The sequence below is a fragment of the Beta vulgaris genome, chromosome 9 (genome assembly GCF_026745355.1).
Source record: "Beta vulgaris subsp. vulgaris cultivar EL10 chromosome 9, EL10.2, whole genome shotgun sequence".
In the NCBI taxonomy this organism is placed as follows: domain Eukaryota; kingdom Viridiplantae; phylum Streptophyta; class Magnoliopsida; order Caryophyllales; family Amaranthaceae; genus Beta; species Beta vulgaris.
Window position 1 is genome coordinate 13,403,454 of NC_079210.1, and position 19,157 is coordinate 13,422,610.

Consider the following 19,157-nt stretch of genomic DNA (forward strand, 5'->3'; position numbering starts at 1 on the left):
TCATGGAGAACCCTTTTAAAAAAAAGTATTATGGAAAAGGAATCCCTTTCAACCAAATACGGTCACATATAAAAAAACTATGTGGTGAAGAAGATGAATGAGAAACATGGACAAAAGTTTGTTTATATCAGGAGAGGTAGTAGATAAAAACATTCATAGAAGGGGGTCAGCAGTGGCCGGTAGTAGATAAAAACATCCATAACAATACGACCTTGAGTCCGGATGGGAAAGAAAGAAGGGCTTCTAAGTATAGACCATCTTCCCTTGAGTAATCCAAAAGTCCTTTCTATAACATTCCTTGCCTTCGCGTGCTTCATATTAAAGTATTCCTCCGCACTTTCAGGTTGTCTATCACCCCATTCTTTGAGGTGGTATCTTTTCCCTCTATAAGGTGCGAGAAATCCATCACAATTTGTATACCCCGCATCAACTAGATAATAGTTACCTTCATGATTGTCAAAAAAGAGAATTACTAGCTTATCTTACTACCTAAAATATGCCTACTATTAAAGACAAATCACTAACTTTTACCTCGAGGTACCCTAAAGCCATTTGGCTTAGAGAGGGCATTACGAAGGACACGAACATCATGAGCGGATCCTTCCCAACCCGGAAGAACATAAATAAATTCCATATTGGGAGAGCATACACCCAATACGTTCATAGCAACAGTATTTTTTCTTGTCCAATACTTCCCCTTTTCTTGTGAAGACACCCTTACATTAACGTAGGTGCCATCTAATGCTCCTAGACAATTCTACAAGACATAAGAAAACCACATAACTCATTTGCACATGCAAATAATAAAAATTAGCTAGGAAATTGGACATATATGAGGGACTAATACCTTGAATGGTTTCCAATTTTTATCTTCACAATCTTCGAGTACTGGAGTGGGCTTGTGAAGCAAGTGTTCATGCAACTTGAGGACGAACCTCAAACAAAGGTTAAATTGTCGACTCACACTTTCCCCACTTCGAAGAAAGTAATGTCCAATTGACCTATTCTTTTTACGGTGAGCTAAAGTGTACAAAAACATAGCGACTATCTCTTGAAGTGACATATTTCTAGTCCCACTTAAGCCTCCGATATCTCTAAGCATCTCACATATGACATTGAAGGTATGTCTATTGACACGAAGTTCGTTTTTACACTTTACATCACTCTCTCTTACTAGCATATTCAAAATTTTCAAACGTAATATTTTTCGATTCTTTTTTTTTTTCCTTCAATTGAGTGCACCTAATTGTCGTAACATTCATCATATACCAAACCCAATACATCTTCAAAATCACAATGACCATAATAAATACTAATTGAAGTTGTTTTAGCCTTCTTGACCTTCCTATAGATTTTATCAAGTCACACATTGTTATTTCCCTAGGAACACTACAAGAGGAGGGGTGAATTGTAGGTGTAGAAATAAACGTAACTTTTTGCGGAAATTAAAACTTAAACGAATAAACAAGCTAAACGAACACAAGGGATTTTACGAGGAAAAACTTCTTGGGCCCAACAAGAAGAAACAACTTCGACCACTAGGGATTTTAAACTCAACACTTTCACTAATTAGGCCAAACAACTCTGTTACAACCTAATTCTAACTCGAGCCACACCTTGAGTTCCTAAACTCAAGTTCCTGAGCCACTGTTCCCTTAACAGCAGTTCCTCTCAACTTCACTCGAAGTTTTCTCACACATACAAGCTTCACTCAAAGCCTTTCTCTTACAGAACATCACTCAAAGTTCCCTTACCCCAAAAACAAAATACAATTGATCGAAATAAGCTTAGTGGAATTAGAGTAAGAAGGCAAAGAACAAATGGCTATTATGAGAGAATGAAGGCACTGACACTTAATAAGTTAAACTCACTTAATTACTTAGTCAGACACAATTTGGAACTTATCTAGACTTCTATATTTATAGTGTTAATCATGAAGAACGTGGGATTAATGTTAGAGTACACGTTTTAATCCATTTACCCATGATGTTCCTTCCCCTAAGGAACACGTTTACATCTGTCCCATGATCCCATGAACTATAAATGAACGTGGATAAAATGCAGCCATTACTCCTAATAATAGGAGTTCCTTGAGCATTATCCGAAAATCAGTTTTTATAAACTCTTTTTATCTTTAAATCTGAATTTTTAATCTTTAAGAAAATAATATCTTTGAAATAAAATCTTTCTAACAACCGGATATTTATTTTCTTATTTTCCGAAAAATAAAATCTTTTCCAAAACAGATTTTCTTTTTAAAACTGATTTTATCATTTGAAATTAGAAATAACTAATTTCCTATAATCTAGGCATGACTTACTCCATTATCTTTTAACCGTTACACTAATACACGCCTAAGTCTAGTTCCTTATATTAGTTCAGTTCCTTTAACATATTTGCTAAGTGCCACTTAGTTTGTTCCTTACAAGGAACAAACGCTCATTCTCAAATATTCTGCCACAGTTCCTTACCATTCTTTCTTTGTTCCTTTACATTGGAACTAGAAAATAAAACGCCTAGCTTCTATTATTCTTGATCCAATGCTTGCTCCAGTATCAACATAGAAACTTCTTTACTTAGCCTTTGAAATCCTCTCTTGACTTCTTCATTGACTTCGTATTCTCCCAGTTCCTTGCATTGATACCTTAACACCATACACTTAAATAATTATTAGTTCACTACTTAGTTTGTTCCTTTGTTTCTTTGTCATTATCAAAACTAGGGTTCAACAATTTTCCCCTTTTTGATGATGACAACAAAGGTACAAACTAAGGAAAATAACAAATAATATAAGTGAATGAAAATAAAACCATAAAGAAGAAAATGAAAAATAAACCACAATTATTACCTTAACCTATTTTTGATTTTTCATTTACCTTATCCAATTTTTAATTTTTTAATTTTCTTAATTTATTTTTTAAGTTTTGTACAGTTTGTTCCTTAAATCCTTTTCCCCCTTTGTCATCCTCAAAAAGAATAGACTCTGCATGAATTGATGAATTGATTTAACACCTTAAGACCAATATGCAAGCACCATTAGTGGTTAAGTTAGAAAATCAAAGAGTAAACTTGCTCAAACATCAATCACATAATACTAGCCATTCCAAGGAAGAAATTATGCAAAACATTTAGAAACATAGACAATATAGCAAAAGTCATTGATTATATAGCACTTGTTCCATAACAAAACAAAGAAAGAAAAGAAAAAGGAAGAAACAAAAGTTGTGTTCCTTGATGAAAGAAACAGGAACAACAAAAAAAATAAAAAAACTAAGAAAGGGAAGGGGAATGGTGTTCCTCAACAACTTCTTCTTCAACCACATCCTCCAATTTTTCATCACCACCCCATGATTGTTCAACCTGTTCCTTCAGCTCCTCCAAGGACGAGCCATAGTGTCCATCTTCTTTTGCTGCGCAACCACGTATCACTCAATTTCTTCATAAGACTTATCATAGTATCAGTTTTGGCATCCAAAGTCCAATGAAGATGATTGTAAAATTTTATCATATGTTGTGCAGGAAGGCAGACTTCATTAACCCAGTTAGTTTCATCCGGATTTTCCTGTTCCTTACCCTTGGAACTAGAGGCAGATGGGGGATGTTGTGAAGGAACTGGAGGGGTTTGAGTGGAAGGCTCATCTGTTCCAGGAATGGAAACAGAAGGTGAAGGGTGATAAATGGGAGGAAGAAATGGTGGTGTGGGTGGAAGAGTTGTGGAGGTGGAAGCAAAAGGATTTGGCCTTTTATTTCATCCTTCAACTGCTCAAAACTGAAGGAACAGAGAAGGCGAAGGTGAAATGGAGGGTATTTTGTGAAAGGAACAGAGAGTTTGGGAGATGGTGGGGAGTGGTTCCTTGAGAGTAAGGGTACCTGTTCCTCATTATCCGAAAGGACTAAAGGAGAGTCCTCTTGGAAGGAACAGGAACAGGAGCAATTTTTCGACGATGCTCTTCTCACTCTCAAGGAACAGAGGGTTTAGGCTTAGTGGCAATGTGTTTGCGCCTCTTAGGTTTGGTTCCTCCGGTTAGGAACAGGGTTATCCAAGATTACATCATTATCTTCTTCTAAGTCCAGTTTGGGCATTTTCTTTTTCCTGAGGAACTGAAGCCATTCTTCCTTGAATGAGAACACCTTCTTGGACAGACAACCAAGTCCATTTAGGGTCTTCTCATTCAAATGTTCCCTTGTTTGACCCTATTGGTCCAACCAGTAAGTCTTACTTCAAATGATGAAGTAAGGAAGTTATCAAGGCACCGTACCAATAACAAATTTTCTCAAACAGTGGGTTAAGTGTTGAATGAAGAGGGAAGGGAAATTATTTGTATGTGGTGGTCCAAGCAAAACATGTAACACATATCCAAGAGACCCACTTCATTCCTCTTTTCAGTTCGAGGAATGAGTGCTCTCCAAACCAAGTTAAACAGTACTTTGTGAAGGGGAGAGAGTAGGTTATGGTTAAGTTTGTTTTGGCCAGCTGTTCCTCCAAAATATTCTAAGATTTTGTCTTGAGGAAAATTCGGAAAGGAAACAGTTCCTTTCCTTTTAAAATACAAATCAGTTCCTTTGCAAGGAACTTCCCATACTTTGCTTAAAGTTGCTTGATTAAACCTTATTTTCTTTCCTCTAACCTCAGTTGTGCAAGTTCCATTAGTATTAACAAAGTTTGCACAAACTCATCCATAGCTAGAGGAACAAGAGCATTATTAAAGGCGAATTCAAACAAGAATTCCATGCCTTGTTCCTTTAGAATGGAGGTTAATTCTAGAAATTCATTTTATTGCCCATTCTAAATCGACGCAAAAACCCAAAACATACCTAGATTCACTTCGTTCGACCCTTTTCTTGGAAGACGAAGAAACAGTTCCTTTGGAAGGAACAGGTGCAGTTTCTTCTTCTTCCCCCTGAGATTGTTCCGGGGTTTCTTCTTCATCATCTTCCCCAATCAATTTTCTTCTACGCATGCTCCTTCTAGGAGATTCTAATTGCTGTTCCTCTATGGGGTTTTCTTGAATTATGTCGGTTTCAAGGGTTTTAGTTGGAGATGAAGAAATTTCCATTTTTGAAGTGTCGGTTGTTTTTGGTGTTGGAAAAGGTGAGTTTCTTGAAGTTTTTGCCATGATTTGTGAAGGTTTGGAGGTTTTTATGGAGTATCAAAGGGTGTGATGAGGTTTCGGATTTGTGAAGATGAAGCGTTTGAGAGGAACACGGTTTCTTTAGATGAATTGAAGAAGGAAGTTTTGCATGTAATAGTAATTATGACACGCGGGAAAGAAATAAAGCAAAAAAAAAATAAAAATAAAATAAAAAAGGAAGAAAACGAAAAGATAAAAAGAACCAAGATTTAATTAAAACTGGTTCCCCTTATTTTTGGGATTTTTCGGATTTTTCGGATTTTTATGAGTTTTAATTTTTGAAAGAAAATAAATGCTAAGGAACTTGTGCTATAGGAACAACTAATGCTACATTTCAATATCCTTCATACTATGCATGTTTCTTGACCTTAGGAACAGTAAGGGGAGTATTATGTGACATTTGTGAGTTGTTTATTTCTTTGACTTCATGTTTATGTTTTGCAACATTCCAATTTGCAATGGTCTTAGGCAATTAAACACAATTATTTTTAGCACACAAAGTCACTCAAATTGATTCAAACATGGGGGAATTGACATAGGAACAATCACTTAATTTTTATTAAGCCTAACTCAAGCCTTAATTTTTCATATCTATCTCTTTGCAAAGGCTTAGTTAGGATATCAGCAATCTGATAATCAGTTTGACAAAACTCAAGTTTAATCAAACCTTTTTCACATTTTCTCTTAAAAATGATGTCTAATATGTATATGCTTTACTCTAGAATGATGCACTGGATCTTTAGATATACTATAGCACTTGTATTGTCACAATAAATAGGAACACATTCAAAGTTTATTCCATAGTCACTAAGTTGTTGTTTTATCCAAAGCATTTGAGAGCAACATGCAGCAGCAGCTACATATTCTGCTTCAGCAGTGGATAAAGCAACTGTGTTTTGTTTCTTGGTACTCCAAGAAACTAAACTATGACCAAGGAATTGTGCCATACCTGAGGTGCTTTTCCTATTTACAAGATCTCCAGCATAATCTGCATCTGCATATCCTTTTAGTTCGAATGTATCACTTCTTGGATAGTAGAGTCCAAGATCATCTGTTCCTTTAAGATATCTAAGAATTCTCTTCACAGCAGTGAGGTGAGACTCCTTTGGATTTGCTTGAAATCTAGCACACAAACCAACACTGAAAGCTATGTCTGGACGACTAGCAGTTAGATACAAAAGTGAACCAATCATTCCTCTATATTTTGTTTGATCAACACTTGTTCCTATGGAGTCTTCATCTAATCTAGTTGAAGTTCCCATAGGAGTGTGATTTATCTTTGAATTTTCGAGGCCATATTTCTTTAATAGTTCCTTTATGTATTTTTGTTGGTGAACAATTATACCTTTTTCAGTTTGTTTGATTTGTAGTCCAAGAAAGAAATTTAACTCACCCATCATACTCATTTCAAATTCATTGCTCATGAGACTTGAGAATTCTTTGCACAATGTTTCATTAGTAGCTCCGAATATGATGTCATCAACATATATTTGAACAAGCAAAATATCAGTTCCTTTAGATTTTAGGAACAAGGTTTTATCAACCTTTCCTCTTTTAAAGTTGTTTTCTAAAAGGAACTTGGATAATCTCTCATACCATGATCTAGGTGCTTGTTTTAACCCATAAAGAGCTTTATCAAGCTTGTAGACATGATTTGGGAGATTATTTTTTTCAAAACCAGGGGGTTGTTCAACATATACATCTTCGTTTAGATAGCCATTTAAAAATGCACACTTAACATCCATTTGATATAATTTGAATCCCATGTAAGCAGCAAATGCAATATAAATTCTAATGGCTTCTAATCTAGCTACAGGAGCAAAGGTTTCTTCATAATCAATTCCTTCTTGTTGGTTATAACCTTTTACTACAAGTCTAGCTTTGTTTCTTACAATGGTTCCATATTCATCTAGTTTGTTTCTAAACACCCATTTTAAGCCAATTACTTTTTGTTGTTTAGATGAAGGAACTAGATGCCATACCTTGTTTCTTTCAAACTCATTTAATTCAGCTTGCATTGCATAATCCAATCAGAGTCAGTTAAGGCTTCTTCATGATTTCTTGGTTCCATCATTGATAGGAACGCATGAAATGCACAAAAGTTCCTTAACTGAGATCTAGTTTGCGTACCTTTGGATATGTCGCTGATTATGAGTTCCACAGGATGTGACTTTTGTAATCTCCAAGGTTTTGGTTGAAACTCTCTTATAGGAACATGTTGTTCCTCATGAGTTCCTTGAGTGATGAGGAACTCTGCTCAGTTGTTCCTCTGTTAGCCTCGGTGGACTCAGTTCCTTCATTTAGAGGAACAGGAGCATCTTCTCCTCCTTGAGGAACAGGAAATCATTGATCATTATTTTCAATTCCTCGTTCCTTTCCTCTTTCACTTCTTCTTCTTCTTGTGAATCTGTGTTCCTTGTACTAGGTTGTGCTAACCCTATCTCATAGTCATCAACCTGTATGCTTGGATTATGTTTGTCAGATTCATCAAAGATTACATGAATGCTTTCTTCAACACACATAGTTCTCTTGTTATATACTCTATAAGCTTTACTATGTGAGGAGTATCCTAAAAATGTTGCTTCATCACTCCTTGCATCAAATTTTCCAAGATTATCTTTTCCATTATTATGCACATAACATTTGCATCCAAATGTTCTAAAATAGGTGATGTTTGGTTTCTTTCCAAAGTAAAGTTCATAAGGAGTTTTATTAATGATAGGTCTCATCATGGCACGATTAATTATGTGACAAGCAGTATTAACAGCTTCAGCCCAAAAGTTCCTTGGAAGTTCACTAGCAATTAACATGGTTCTAGACATTTCCTCCAAAGTTCTATTTTTCCTTTCTACAACACCATTTTGTTGTGGTGTTCTAGGGGCAGAAAAATTATGATCTAGGCCATTATCTCTGCTTAGGTCATCAAATTTATAATTTTCGAATTCCTTGCCATGATCTGATCTAATGTGCATTATTTTATGTCCACTTAGGTTTTGAACTCTTTTAGCAAAGACAAGGAACTCATCATAAGTTTCATCTTTACTAGAGAGAAAAATAACCCAAGTGTACCTAGAGTAGTCATCTACAATCACAAGTACATACCTCTTTCCACTTCTGCTTTGAATTCTCATGGGTCCACATAAGTCCATATGAATTAACTCTAATGGTTTAGTGGTACTTACAATCGTTTTAGATTTGAAAGAGGATCTTACTTGTTTACCTCGTGCACATGCATCACAAACTTGATCAATATGAAATTTTATATGGTAATCCTAAAACAAGGTCTTTTGATCTAAGTTTCTCAAGTAATGAAAAGCTAGCATGTCCTAGACGCTTGTGCCATAGAAGTGAATCATCTTCAATAACACTAAGACAAGTTAAATTGATTTGAGGAACAAGGTCTAGATCCACAATGTATGTGTTCCCTTTCCTTGTTCCTTCCAAATAACCTTCTTAGTTTTAATGTTGATGATTAAGCATTTTTCTTATCAAATTTTACAGTATTTCCTTTGTCACAGAATTGAGAAATGCTTAATAGATTATGTTTTAGACCTTCAACTAAAAATACATTTTCAATGGAGTGTAATGGTGACTTACCGACCTTACCCATAGCAACAATGTTACCTTTCTTATTATCACCAAATGTTACACTGCCACCTTCATAGGTTGTGAGTGAGAGAAACTTCGTTTTGTCTCCTGTCATGTGCTTGGAACAACCACTATCGAGATACCAAGTGTTGTTCCCCCTCACTCCAACCTGCAAAAATCAACTAGTTGTTAGTTGAAGGAACCCCATCTTTCGTGGGTTCCTGTTCTTGACTAGGATTTGTTTTGACAACCCATTTTTTCTTACTTATTGTCACATTTTTCCCAATCATCTCAGATTTTAGTTGACATTGATTTATGTAATGACCTACCTTGCCACAATACATACAGAACTTATCACTAGGTAGATCAACATATTTCTTTGTCTTGTTCCTTTTCTTGTAGTTTTCAAAACCAAGACCTTCCTTCTTTTTGGTCTGTGGTTTCTCAATCCACTTAGGAACTTTCATGATTTTGCCTCTGTTCCTTGCGACAACCAGTTCCTTTTTAAGATTACAGATCTGTTCCTTTAAAATATTTTCTCTTTATTTATTTTTTCAATCTCAGATCTGTATCCTTTCAAAGGGGTTGATCTTATATCAAAGGAACTCAGAACAGGGACAAATTCCTTCAAGTGTGAAATCTCTAAATTAATTAGATAATTTTCATTTTTCAAACTCTCATAACATTCTTTGATTTTTAAGTTTTTATCAACAAATCAAAAAATCTAGTTTCGACATCAGTTCTCATTTTCTTAAGCCATTCTATGTGTTCCTTGCAAACCTTTAAGGCTTGTTCCGTTTGTTCACGTTTTTCACGTTCATCTCTACATTCAAGAATTGCATCATAAAGAAGATCATATATTTCAGTCCTAGTTTTACCATCTAGTTCTGACTCAAGTCCATGTTGACTTACCTCAATTTTTTCTTCATCTTCTTTTTCGTCAGTGTTTGCCATGAGGCAAAGGTTTGCTGTTTCTTCAGTTGGTTGTTCCTCTTCTTCTTCCGTCTCTGAATCTCCCCAAGCAGCTATCATAGCTTTGCGCACATTTGCCTTAGAGAAAGGTGCTTTTGATTCTTTGTTCCTTTCAGCAAAGCGTTCCTTGTTCCTTTCTTTGGTTTTGTCTTTTCCCAAAGAGGACATTCTTGATGAAGTGATCTGTACTTCCACATTTATGACAAGCAGCTTTGTTAGAAAATTTCTTAGTTTTACCTTTGAAGTTTCCATTCTTCATGTTCCTGTACATCTTTCGAAATTTTCGAACCATGAGGGCTGCTTCTTCTTCTTCAGAGTCCGAATCATCTTCATCATCTGCTTTGAGAGCAATTGATTTTGATTTGGAGCTTTCACCATATTCAGTATCAAGGTGAAGCTCATGAGTCATAAGTGACCCTGCCAGCTGTTCTAAGTTGAACTTAGTGAAGTCTTTTGTTTCTTGAAGAGCGTGACTTTAGCCATCCATCTGTCCTTAGGAAGACTCCTAAGAACCTTTCGAACCTGTTCCTCAGATGAAATAAACTTTCCAAGAGAAGCCAACTCATTTATAATGTTAGTAAAACGAGTAAACATGTCTCGGATGCTTTCTTTGGATTTCATGCAGAACAGTTCATATTGATTCATAAGTAAATCAATTTTCGATCTTTTAACTTCATTAGTTCCTTCGTGGGTTACTTCTAGTAAATCCCATATTTGCTTTGCGGATTTGCATCCCATGATCCTATTATGTTCATGGGGTCCAAGTCCACAATGCAATAATTTAATAGCCATGGCATTTACTTCCATTTTTTCAAAATCAGATTTGCTATAATCAGAGAGGGGTTTAAGAGTTACCTCATTTTTGTCATTTGTAGTTGTGACTTCGAAATCACCAACTTCAATGACTCTCCATACCTGATAGTTTTCAGCCTTGATGAATATCTCCATGCGGTTCTTCCAATAGTTGTAGTACTTCCCATTGAACATAGGAGGCCTTTGAGTGGAATAACCTTCTTCAAGTTTCTCGGTGGTATTCATTGTTCCTTGGATCTTTTCCTCAATAGGGTTTCCTATCTTACGTGAGTTCTAGCTCTGATACCAATTGTTATTTCCCTAGGAACACTACAAGAGGGGGGGTGAATTGTAGGTGTAGAAATAAACGTAACTTTTTGCGGAAATTAAAACTTAAACGAATAAACAAGCTAAAGGAACACAAGGGATTTTTACGAGGAAAAACTTCTTGGGCCCAACAAGAAGAAACAACCTCGACCACTAGGGATTTTAAACTCAACACTTTCACTAATTAGGCCAAACAACTCTGTTACAACCTAATTCTAACTCGAGCCACACCTTGAGTTCCTAAACTCAAGTTCCTGAACCACTGTTCCCTTAACAGCAGTTCCTCTCAACTTCACTCGAAGTTTTCTCACACATACAAGCTTCACTCAAAGCCTTCTCTTACAGAACTTCACTCAAAGTTCCCTTACCCCAAAAACCAAAATACAATTGATCGAAATAAGCTTAGTGGAATTAGAGTAAGAAGGCAAAGAACAAATGGCTATTATGAGAGAATGAAGGCACTGACACTTAATAAGTTAAACTCACTTAATTACTTAGTCAGACACAATTTGGAACTTATCTAGACTTCTATATTTATAGTGTTAATCATGAAGAACGTGGGATTAATGTTAGAATACGTTTTAATCCATTTACCCATGATGTTCCTTCCCCTAAGGAACACGTTTTACATCATGTCCCATGATCCCATGAACTATAAATGAACGTGGATAAAATGCAGCCATTACTCCTAATTAATAGGAGTTCCTTGAGCATTATCCGAAAATCAGTTTTTATAAACTCTTTTTATCTTTAAATCTGAATTTTTAATCTTTAAGAAAATAATATCTTTGAAATAAAATCTTTCTAACAACCGGATATTTATTTTCTTATTTTCCGAAAAATAAAATCTTTTCCAAAACGATTTTCTTTTTAAAACTGATTTTATCATTTGAAATTAGAAATAACTAATTTCCTATAATCTAGGCATGACTTACTCCATTATTATCTTTAACCGTTACACTATACACGCCTAAGTCTTGTTCCTTATAGTAGTTCAGTTCCTTTAACATATTTGCTAAGTGCCACTTAGTTTGTTCCTTACAAAGGAACAAACGCTCATTCTCAAATATTTTGCCACAGTTCCTTACCATTCTTTCTTTGTTCCTTTACATTGGAACTAGAAAATAAAACGCCTAGCTTCTATTATTCTTGATCCAATGCTTGCTCCAGTATCAACATAGAAACTTCTTTACTTAGCCTTTGAAATCCTCTCTTGACTTCTTCATTGACTTCGTATTCTCCCAGTTCCTTGCATTGATACCTTAAACACCATACACTTAAATAATTCATTAGTTCACTACTTAGTTTGTTCCTTTGTTTCTTTGTCATTATCAAAACTAGGGTTCAACACACATGTTTGCTCAATCTTAGATATAGGTAAAACAATAAAAACTAATGTTTATACCTGCACAAAGTTATACAACACGCCAAATCAAATACTACTATTGATATCATAAAGTTACAGAACACAATTATAGAAATCTCCCACCAAAAATTTACTATCCAGAAACGTTCCTTGCAACTGTTTCAATACCCTGTACATTCATTTTCCTAAACTAAGCAATCTATGCAACATAAACAAACCAATACTCCTATAATATATATACTGTAATCTATAATATATATACTGTAATCTATTCATTTTCCTATAAGCAATCTATGCAACATATACTGTAATCTTCGACATGGTAATTGTTGACGTCAATCTTCAAATTAAATGCAAATATGCAATCCTCCATCTTCAAGCGGAAATTATAAACAATTAATTAAGCACCTCTAAATTCTCATAGTGATTATTATAAACAACAAATAATATACACAATTATTATGTAAGATTATTTGTTATTATGTAAGATTATTCAGTAATTCGACATGAAAATTAACATAATATTCATAATAAAAATGTAAAACAAAATTTAACAAATAATTAAAAAAAAACTAGCTCAAATTTCATCAAAATGAACGATTCTAATGTTTCAACATCAATAAAAATCGAAGATTATAGATATAAACTTACCCAATTGACGCGAGAGATAGTGAGAGAGAGCGAAAATTTGGAGTTGCGAGTGTGGAGAGATGAGAGAGAAGGTCGGCTTTGAGTTTTTTTAGATTATGGAGGTTATAGTGTTTCCTCTTTTGTTACTAAATTAATGACTGGTAACAAATGAGGGGAATGGTTAACAAAAGAAACGGATTGGGTTTCCATTCCGGCCCAACCAAACAATGTGAAATGGATTCATTTAACCCAATCCGTTTCTGGGCCTATTTTTTCACAAACCAAACATGGGCATACCTATTTTTTCACAAACCAAACATGGGCTATGCCCATGTTTGGTTGGAGTAAAGGAAAGGAAATGGAAAGGAATCCATTAAAGTAGGGGAATGGATTCAACTTAACCCATTCCATTCCCTTGTTTGGTTCACTGTAATTCTGTAATATAACAAGGATAATAGTAAAACTAAAAAATCAGCCATGATAAAACATAATATTACTCCACAACTATTTTTCTAATATTTTTCTGCATTTAAGCTAGACATAGAGTTAGAACCCTTGAACCAAATTCGATTCTGGAAACATAGAATCTGTCATGATTAATTAGATTGTCTAAAGTTATAAAAAGAAAATACATCATAAAGTTGATATAAAAGTTCTAGCTCTATTTTTTCCTAAGAGATCAAGAATGTATTGCTTCTTAAGATTCACCGGAGCTTGATAAAAAATTCTGAGCTTATGTTCATGTGCCATCAGAATTGTTGCTGCTTCCAAGGCTTCAGATGGAGAGACACCTTCTAACTTCATAACCTCCTCCAATATCTTGTTAACTTTTTTCATCCAATTGTTGTTCCCTTTCTTCAGCTTTTGACCACGTACTAGCCATGGTTGCAAGATTAGCACTGATGTTCTCGAAAATGGTGCTGAAATTTGTTGAGACACTATGAAGGGAAGCAACTAGTTGATCACCTTCATATAATTTCTTCTGTCCCTTATCCTTAAAGTCCTTCAATTTCTTTGGTTTCTTCAAGGGAGTTGAAAGATCAACCTCTTTCTTCAATGGACGCTTCCGACTTTGAGTTGTAGAAATGGCATCATCCTCCTCATCACTCTCTAGAGTTAATGGCTCCTTTTCAATCTCAGAATTCATGTTCTTGACTGCTCCATAAAAAGACTCGCTCTTATCTCCTGTTGCTTTGTCTTTAGCATAGATTTCAGCAAGTATGTCATAGTGAGGAAAAGGTACTCCATACATTCCCTTCGCTCTTTTATGAGTCTGCATACAGAGAGGGCATTTACAGAGTTGCATTTGATAGATGCAGAAAGAAGCAAAGCGAGGGAAACAACACACAGCATAAACAAAGAAGAATAAAATTCCTTCCTGGCTAGGTTACCAGACTGAAAGCACTAGGATTAGATAGATGCAGATCAAAATGTCAGATCCAGCTGTTTCTAAGATTGTTCCACGTTTTCTGGGGCAAACTGGAATAGCTAAATGCCCTGTTGCATAGATGTATCTTAATTCACTAGGTTGAGTTAAAGAAGCTTGAATCAGATTGGTTCCAAATAACATAGGTTCCCAGCAAACACCAACACTACAAGAGTCTCATACCTGCTAGCTAGCAATTCACAGTGTGGCCAACTTTTCAAAATACCTCAGAACTTTTATATTGCATCCATGTCTAAAAGATCTAGAAGTCATCATCAGGAAAGCCTACTGCTTCTGATCATATGAATTAAATCAATCAATCCCATCATATTTCTCTACTAATTTGTGCAAAGGAGTGACAGACAGTTGGTGCCTTTCTAGCAGAGTCAACCAAAACCACCTCTCTATGAATGCATTTGTGTAATGAAGTGCTAATGCCCAGCCCAAACCTCCTATTTACTATACGTACAGCAGGAGAAGGAAGAGGGCAGGAAGTAATAAGTAGCTGCACTTATCTGTGATGAGTCACTAAGGGGGGATGTACTTGGTGTGAGAGAATATTACTTCATCATTTTAATTTTGGATGTTATTCTGGTTAAAGTGGTAGCAGCTATGCTGTCGCCTTCATCATTTTATGGCAAATTCAACTGGAAGCAATTCATATACTCTAACTTTGATGGATACTAATACTGCTTCTGGTCATCAAATTTACTCAAAAGTCCAAATTAGAACCAGCCTTGTTAAGAGTTAATATTAGTCAAATGTACCTATAACCCTGTAGGCTATACTTCAAATTAGTTATTATTTGATTATATAGATGTAGTTGTTATGCCACCTGTACTTGGCAGGCCACTAAGGCACTATGTACTAGAACACCTACATGCTTGATGCATATAATGATGATGATGAAATAAGAGCATATGAGCAGCCTTCTCCTATGTGCCTTCTCCTAGATTGAAAAAATCTGATAATATTAAAATTCTTGTTTCTATATTAATCTTATTGTTTGAATGAATGAAGAAAAATGAATCATTAGAACATCTTAATTTTGTTACTCTTATTAATCTCAATTCTTCAAACTTGTAACAAACTTCTTTTTTAAAAAAAAGGAATCAAGATGAAGTAGAACACCACATTTTTCTCTTGATAACAGAACATTATTACATGCAATCAAGATTTTTTAATACTCTGCTACTTGTTATATAATGATTTTACACATGTATATCATCAAACTTCATGCTACTTGTTAGTGCTTCTGTAAAATAATGAGTGCTTATTGTCTGAATCAGATTAGTGTACTATGAGTCTAAAAGGATGAAGCTTTCCAATATAGGAGAAACTAGAAGAATCTGTGATGATGTTGTCTATCTACTGTGCACATTTTGTAAAAGTTTGCACAAGATAGCTTAAGTTAGTTCACATACCTTTGCCCATTCATCGAACACTTTCTTTTCCACTTGCAACATCTTCTTCTCATCATCCCACCCAAATCCCGAAAGAGACAACATCTCTGCTAAGGCAGAGTATTTCTCCGACCAATGCTTTATTCTTGACTCGATGTGTGGATCGGCTCTCAAACCACAATCAGGAAGCTCACGTTTAATCATCTCCTCTAGCTTATTCATATACCCACTTTTGAATCCACTTTCACCTTTCCACCTAGGATCACTAGCCAGCTCATGCAATGATTTTATGAGCACATTATCTTCCTGTACGGTCCAAAACCTTTTGTTTTTACCTCTCCCTCTACTGCTGCCCTATTCACTAGCTTGACTTATTGTGTCAGAAACCATCCTATTTATGAAACCATTAGTATATAGTAAATTTCAGTATGCAGAATATATTTATAAACAGAATGTAAGCAACCATACTAAAAACAGTGGAGGGATATATAAAAACAGTGGAGGGATATATAAAAACAGAATATTTTTCTGTGTGCTTAGATAACAGCTTCATGAGAGTGTCCCTATTTATAATTACCTGCAGCTTAATGAGATCAGAATTCCATAGGAGCTTCCAAGCATAAAATGAAATTCAAGCATGTGAAAGTATAACAAAATTTCCATGAACTTATATTGCATTTTGAATCTACAGTCAAATACACACTAATCATTTATTATAAAATGACAAACCTATGTTACTAGAAGAAAATAAAATGAAAAGAACTAAAAATGCTTACATTTACTTGCTAATGAGCATGCCGACCTCGTGCCCTCCATGCATTAAACATATCTTGTGCTAGTGTATTTCTAAATGTAGTTTAACGATCAGAAGTTGCAATATTCGTAATAAACTCAATTTCATCATCAGAATCATCAGACTCATCATCACTTTCACTCTCTACTTCCTCTATATCGTCTGAAGGCATAACTCTCCTAATTAAGTTATGTATTAGACAACAAGCCATAACAATACGACCTGAGTCCGGATGGGAAAGAAAGAAGGGCTTCTAAGTATAGACCATCTTCCTTGAGTAATCCAAAAGTCCTTTCCATAAACATTCCTTGCCTTCGCGTGCTTCATATTAAAGTATTCCTCCGCACTTTCAGGTTGTCTATCACCCATTCTTTGAGGTGGTATCTTTGCCCTCTATAAGGTGCGAGAAATCCTCACAATTTGTATGCCCGCATCAACTAATAATGTTACCTTCATGTTTGTCAAAAAAGAGAATTACTAGCTTATCTTACTACCTAAAATATGCCTACTATTAAAGACAAATCACTAACTTTTACTCGAGGTACCCTAAGCCATTTGGCCTAGAGAGGGCATTACGAAGGACAGAACATCATGAGCGGATCCTTCCAACCGGAAGAACATAAATAATTCCATATTGGGAGAGCATACACCCAATACGTTCATAGCAACAATATTTTTTCTTGTCCGATACTTCCCTTTTCTTGTGAAGACACCTTACATTAATGTAGGTGCCATCTAATGCTCCTAGACAATTCTACAAGACATAAGAAAACCACATAACTCATTTGCACATGCAAATAATAAAATTAGCTAGGAAATTGGAATATATGAGGGACTAATACCTTGAATGGTTTCCAATTTTTATCTTCACAATCTTCGAGTAGTGGAGTGGGCTTATGAAGCAAGTGTTCATGCAACTTGAGGACGACCCTCAAACAAAGGTTAAATTATCGACTCACACTTTCCCCACTTCGAAGAAAGTAATGTCCAATTGACCTATTCTTTTTATGGTGAGCTAAAGTGTACAAAAACATAGCGACTATCTTTGAAGTGACATATTTCTAGTCCCACTTAAGCCTCCGATATCTCTAAGCATCCACATATGACATTGAAGGTATGTCTATTGACACGAAGTTCGTTTTTACACTTTACATCACTCTCTCTTACTAGCATATTCAAAATTTTCAAACGTAATATTTTTCGATTCTTTTTTTTTCCTTCAATTGAGTGCACCTAATTGTCGTAACATTCATCATATACCAAACCCAATACATCTTCAAAATCACAATGACCATAATAAATACTAGTTGAAGTTGTTTTAGCCTTCTTGACCTTCCTATAGATTTTATCAAGTCACACATGTTTGCTCCAGAAACGTTCCTTGCAACTGTTTCAATACCCTGTACATTCATTTTCCTAAACTAAGCAATCTATGCAACATAAACAAACCAATACTCCTATAATATATAGTAATCTATAATATATATACTGTAATCTATTCATTTTCCTATAAGCAATCTATGCAACATATCTGTAATCTTCGACATGGTATTGTTGACGTCAATTTTCAAATTAAATGCAAATATGCAATCCTCCATCTTCAAGCGGAAATTATAAACAATTAATTAAGCACCTCTAAATTCTCATAGTGATTATTATAAACAACAAATAAATAACACAATTATTATGTAAGATTATTTGTTATTATGTAAGATTATTCAGTAATTCGACATGAAAATTAACATAATATTCAGAATAAAAATGTAAAACAAAATTTAACAAATAATTAAAAAAAACTAGCTCAAATTTCATCAAAATGAACGATTCTAATGTTTCAACATCAATAAAAATCGAAGATTATAGATATAAACTTACCCAATTGACGCGAGAGATAGTGAGAGAGAGCGAAAATTTGGAGTTGCGAGTGTGGAGAGATGAGAGAGAAGGTCGGCTTTGAGTTTTTTTAGATTAGGGTTATGTTTCCTCTTTTGTTACTCCAAATTAATGACTGGTAACAAATGAGGGGAATGGGTTAACAAAAGAAACGGATTGGGTTTCCATTCCGGCCCAACCAAACAATGTGAAATGGATTCATTTAACCCAATCCATTTCTGGGCCTATTTTTTCACAAACCAAACATGGGCTTAAAGGTAACGGTTATTATTTCCATTTCCCCTCCTTATCCAAATCCTTTCCATTGTGTTTACGTTTTCCATACCAAACACCCTCTAAAGGTAATAATGCTCCTTTAATATTTAACAAAATTCGACTTGAACAAAATTCGACTCTTTAAGTTTCGAGCTCGAATAAACTTAAAAGAACCCAAGCCAAACAGACAACGGTTCGAGTTCGGCTCGACAAATAAGGAGGCTTGGGCTCACTAGTCACTAATTATCGGTTTGGTCAAAGCTTGGTTCAAGACTTTAACGAGTCGAGCTGAGCTAAGCGAATCTCGGTCCGAAAGCTCGTGAACGAGCTCGATTATACATTTTATATAGAAAAATGATATATACACACACATAAATATATTAACCTAAATATCACACAATAATAAGTTAATAGTTTCATTGATTAAAAGAAAACCTATAAATCTCAAATATTAAAAAAGGAAAAACAAAGAACATATATATGTAAAAACTAAAGGTAATGCTCGTCTAATATTTAACAAAACTCGACTTGAACAAAATTCGACTCGTTAAGTTTCGAGCTCGAATAAACTTAAAAGGAC

The 19,157-nt window shown here is 35.0% G+C and overlaps 2 protein-coding genes across 2 annotated transcripts; both read right to left on the bottom strand.

Moving 5' to 3' along the window:
- Positions 1–520: 520 nt before the first annotated feature.
- LOC125493766 (protein ALP1-like) lies at positions 521–1,180 on the bottom strand. The gene is made up of 2 exons (XM_048637282.1): positions 848–1,180; positions 521–757 (listed from the first exon to the last, which is right to left on the bottom strand). The coding sequence occupies exons 1-2, from the start codon at positions 1,178–1,180 to the stop codon at positions 521–523; spliced, it is 570 nt and encodes a 189-aa protein (XP_048493239.1).
- Positions 1,181–13,271: 12,091 nt separating this feature from the next.
- On the bottom strand, positions 13,272–18,559 carry LOC125493321 (uncharacterized). The gene is made up of 3 exons (XM_048636554.2): positions 18,305–18,559; positions 15,658–16,027; positions 13,272–14,080 (listed from the first exon to the last, which is right to left on the bottom strand). Exons 2-3 carry the CDS (start codon positions 15,856–15,858, stop codon positions 13,631–13,633), a joined length of 651 nt encoding a protein of 216 aa, XP_048492511.1. The 5' UTR covers positions 15,859–16,027; positions 18,305–18,559; the 3' UTR covers positions 13,272–13,630.
- Positions 18,560–19,157: the final 598 nt, after the last annotated feature.

Bases quoted from the DNA above. Each gene is read 5' to 3' on its own strand.
- LOC125493766 (XM_048637282.1), bottom strand. From the start codon at position 1,180: ATGCTAGTAAGAGAGAGTGATGTAAAGTGTAAAAACGAACTTCGTGTC. The intron at 758-847 runs GTATTAGTCCCT...TATGTCTTGTAG, and splicing joins AAAATTGGAAACCATTCAAG to AATTGTCTAGGAGCATTAGA.
- LOC125493321 (XM_048636554.2), bottom strand. From the start codon at position 15,858: ATGAATAAGCTAGAGGAGATGATTAAACGTGAGCTTCCTGATTGTGGT. The intron at 14,081-15,657 runs GTATGTGAACTA...CTCTGTATGCAG, and splicing joins TGTTCGATGAATGGGCAAAG to ACTCATAAAAGAGCGAAGGG.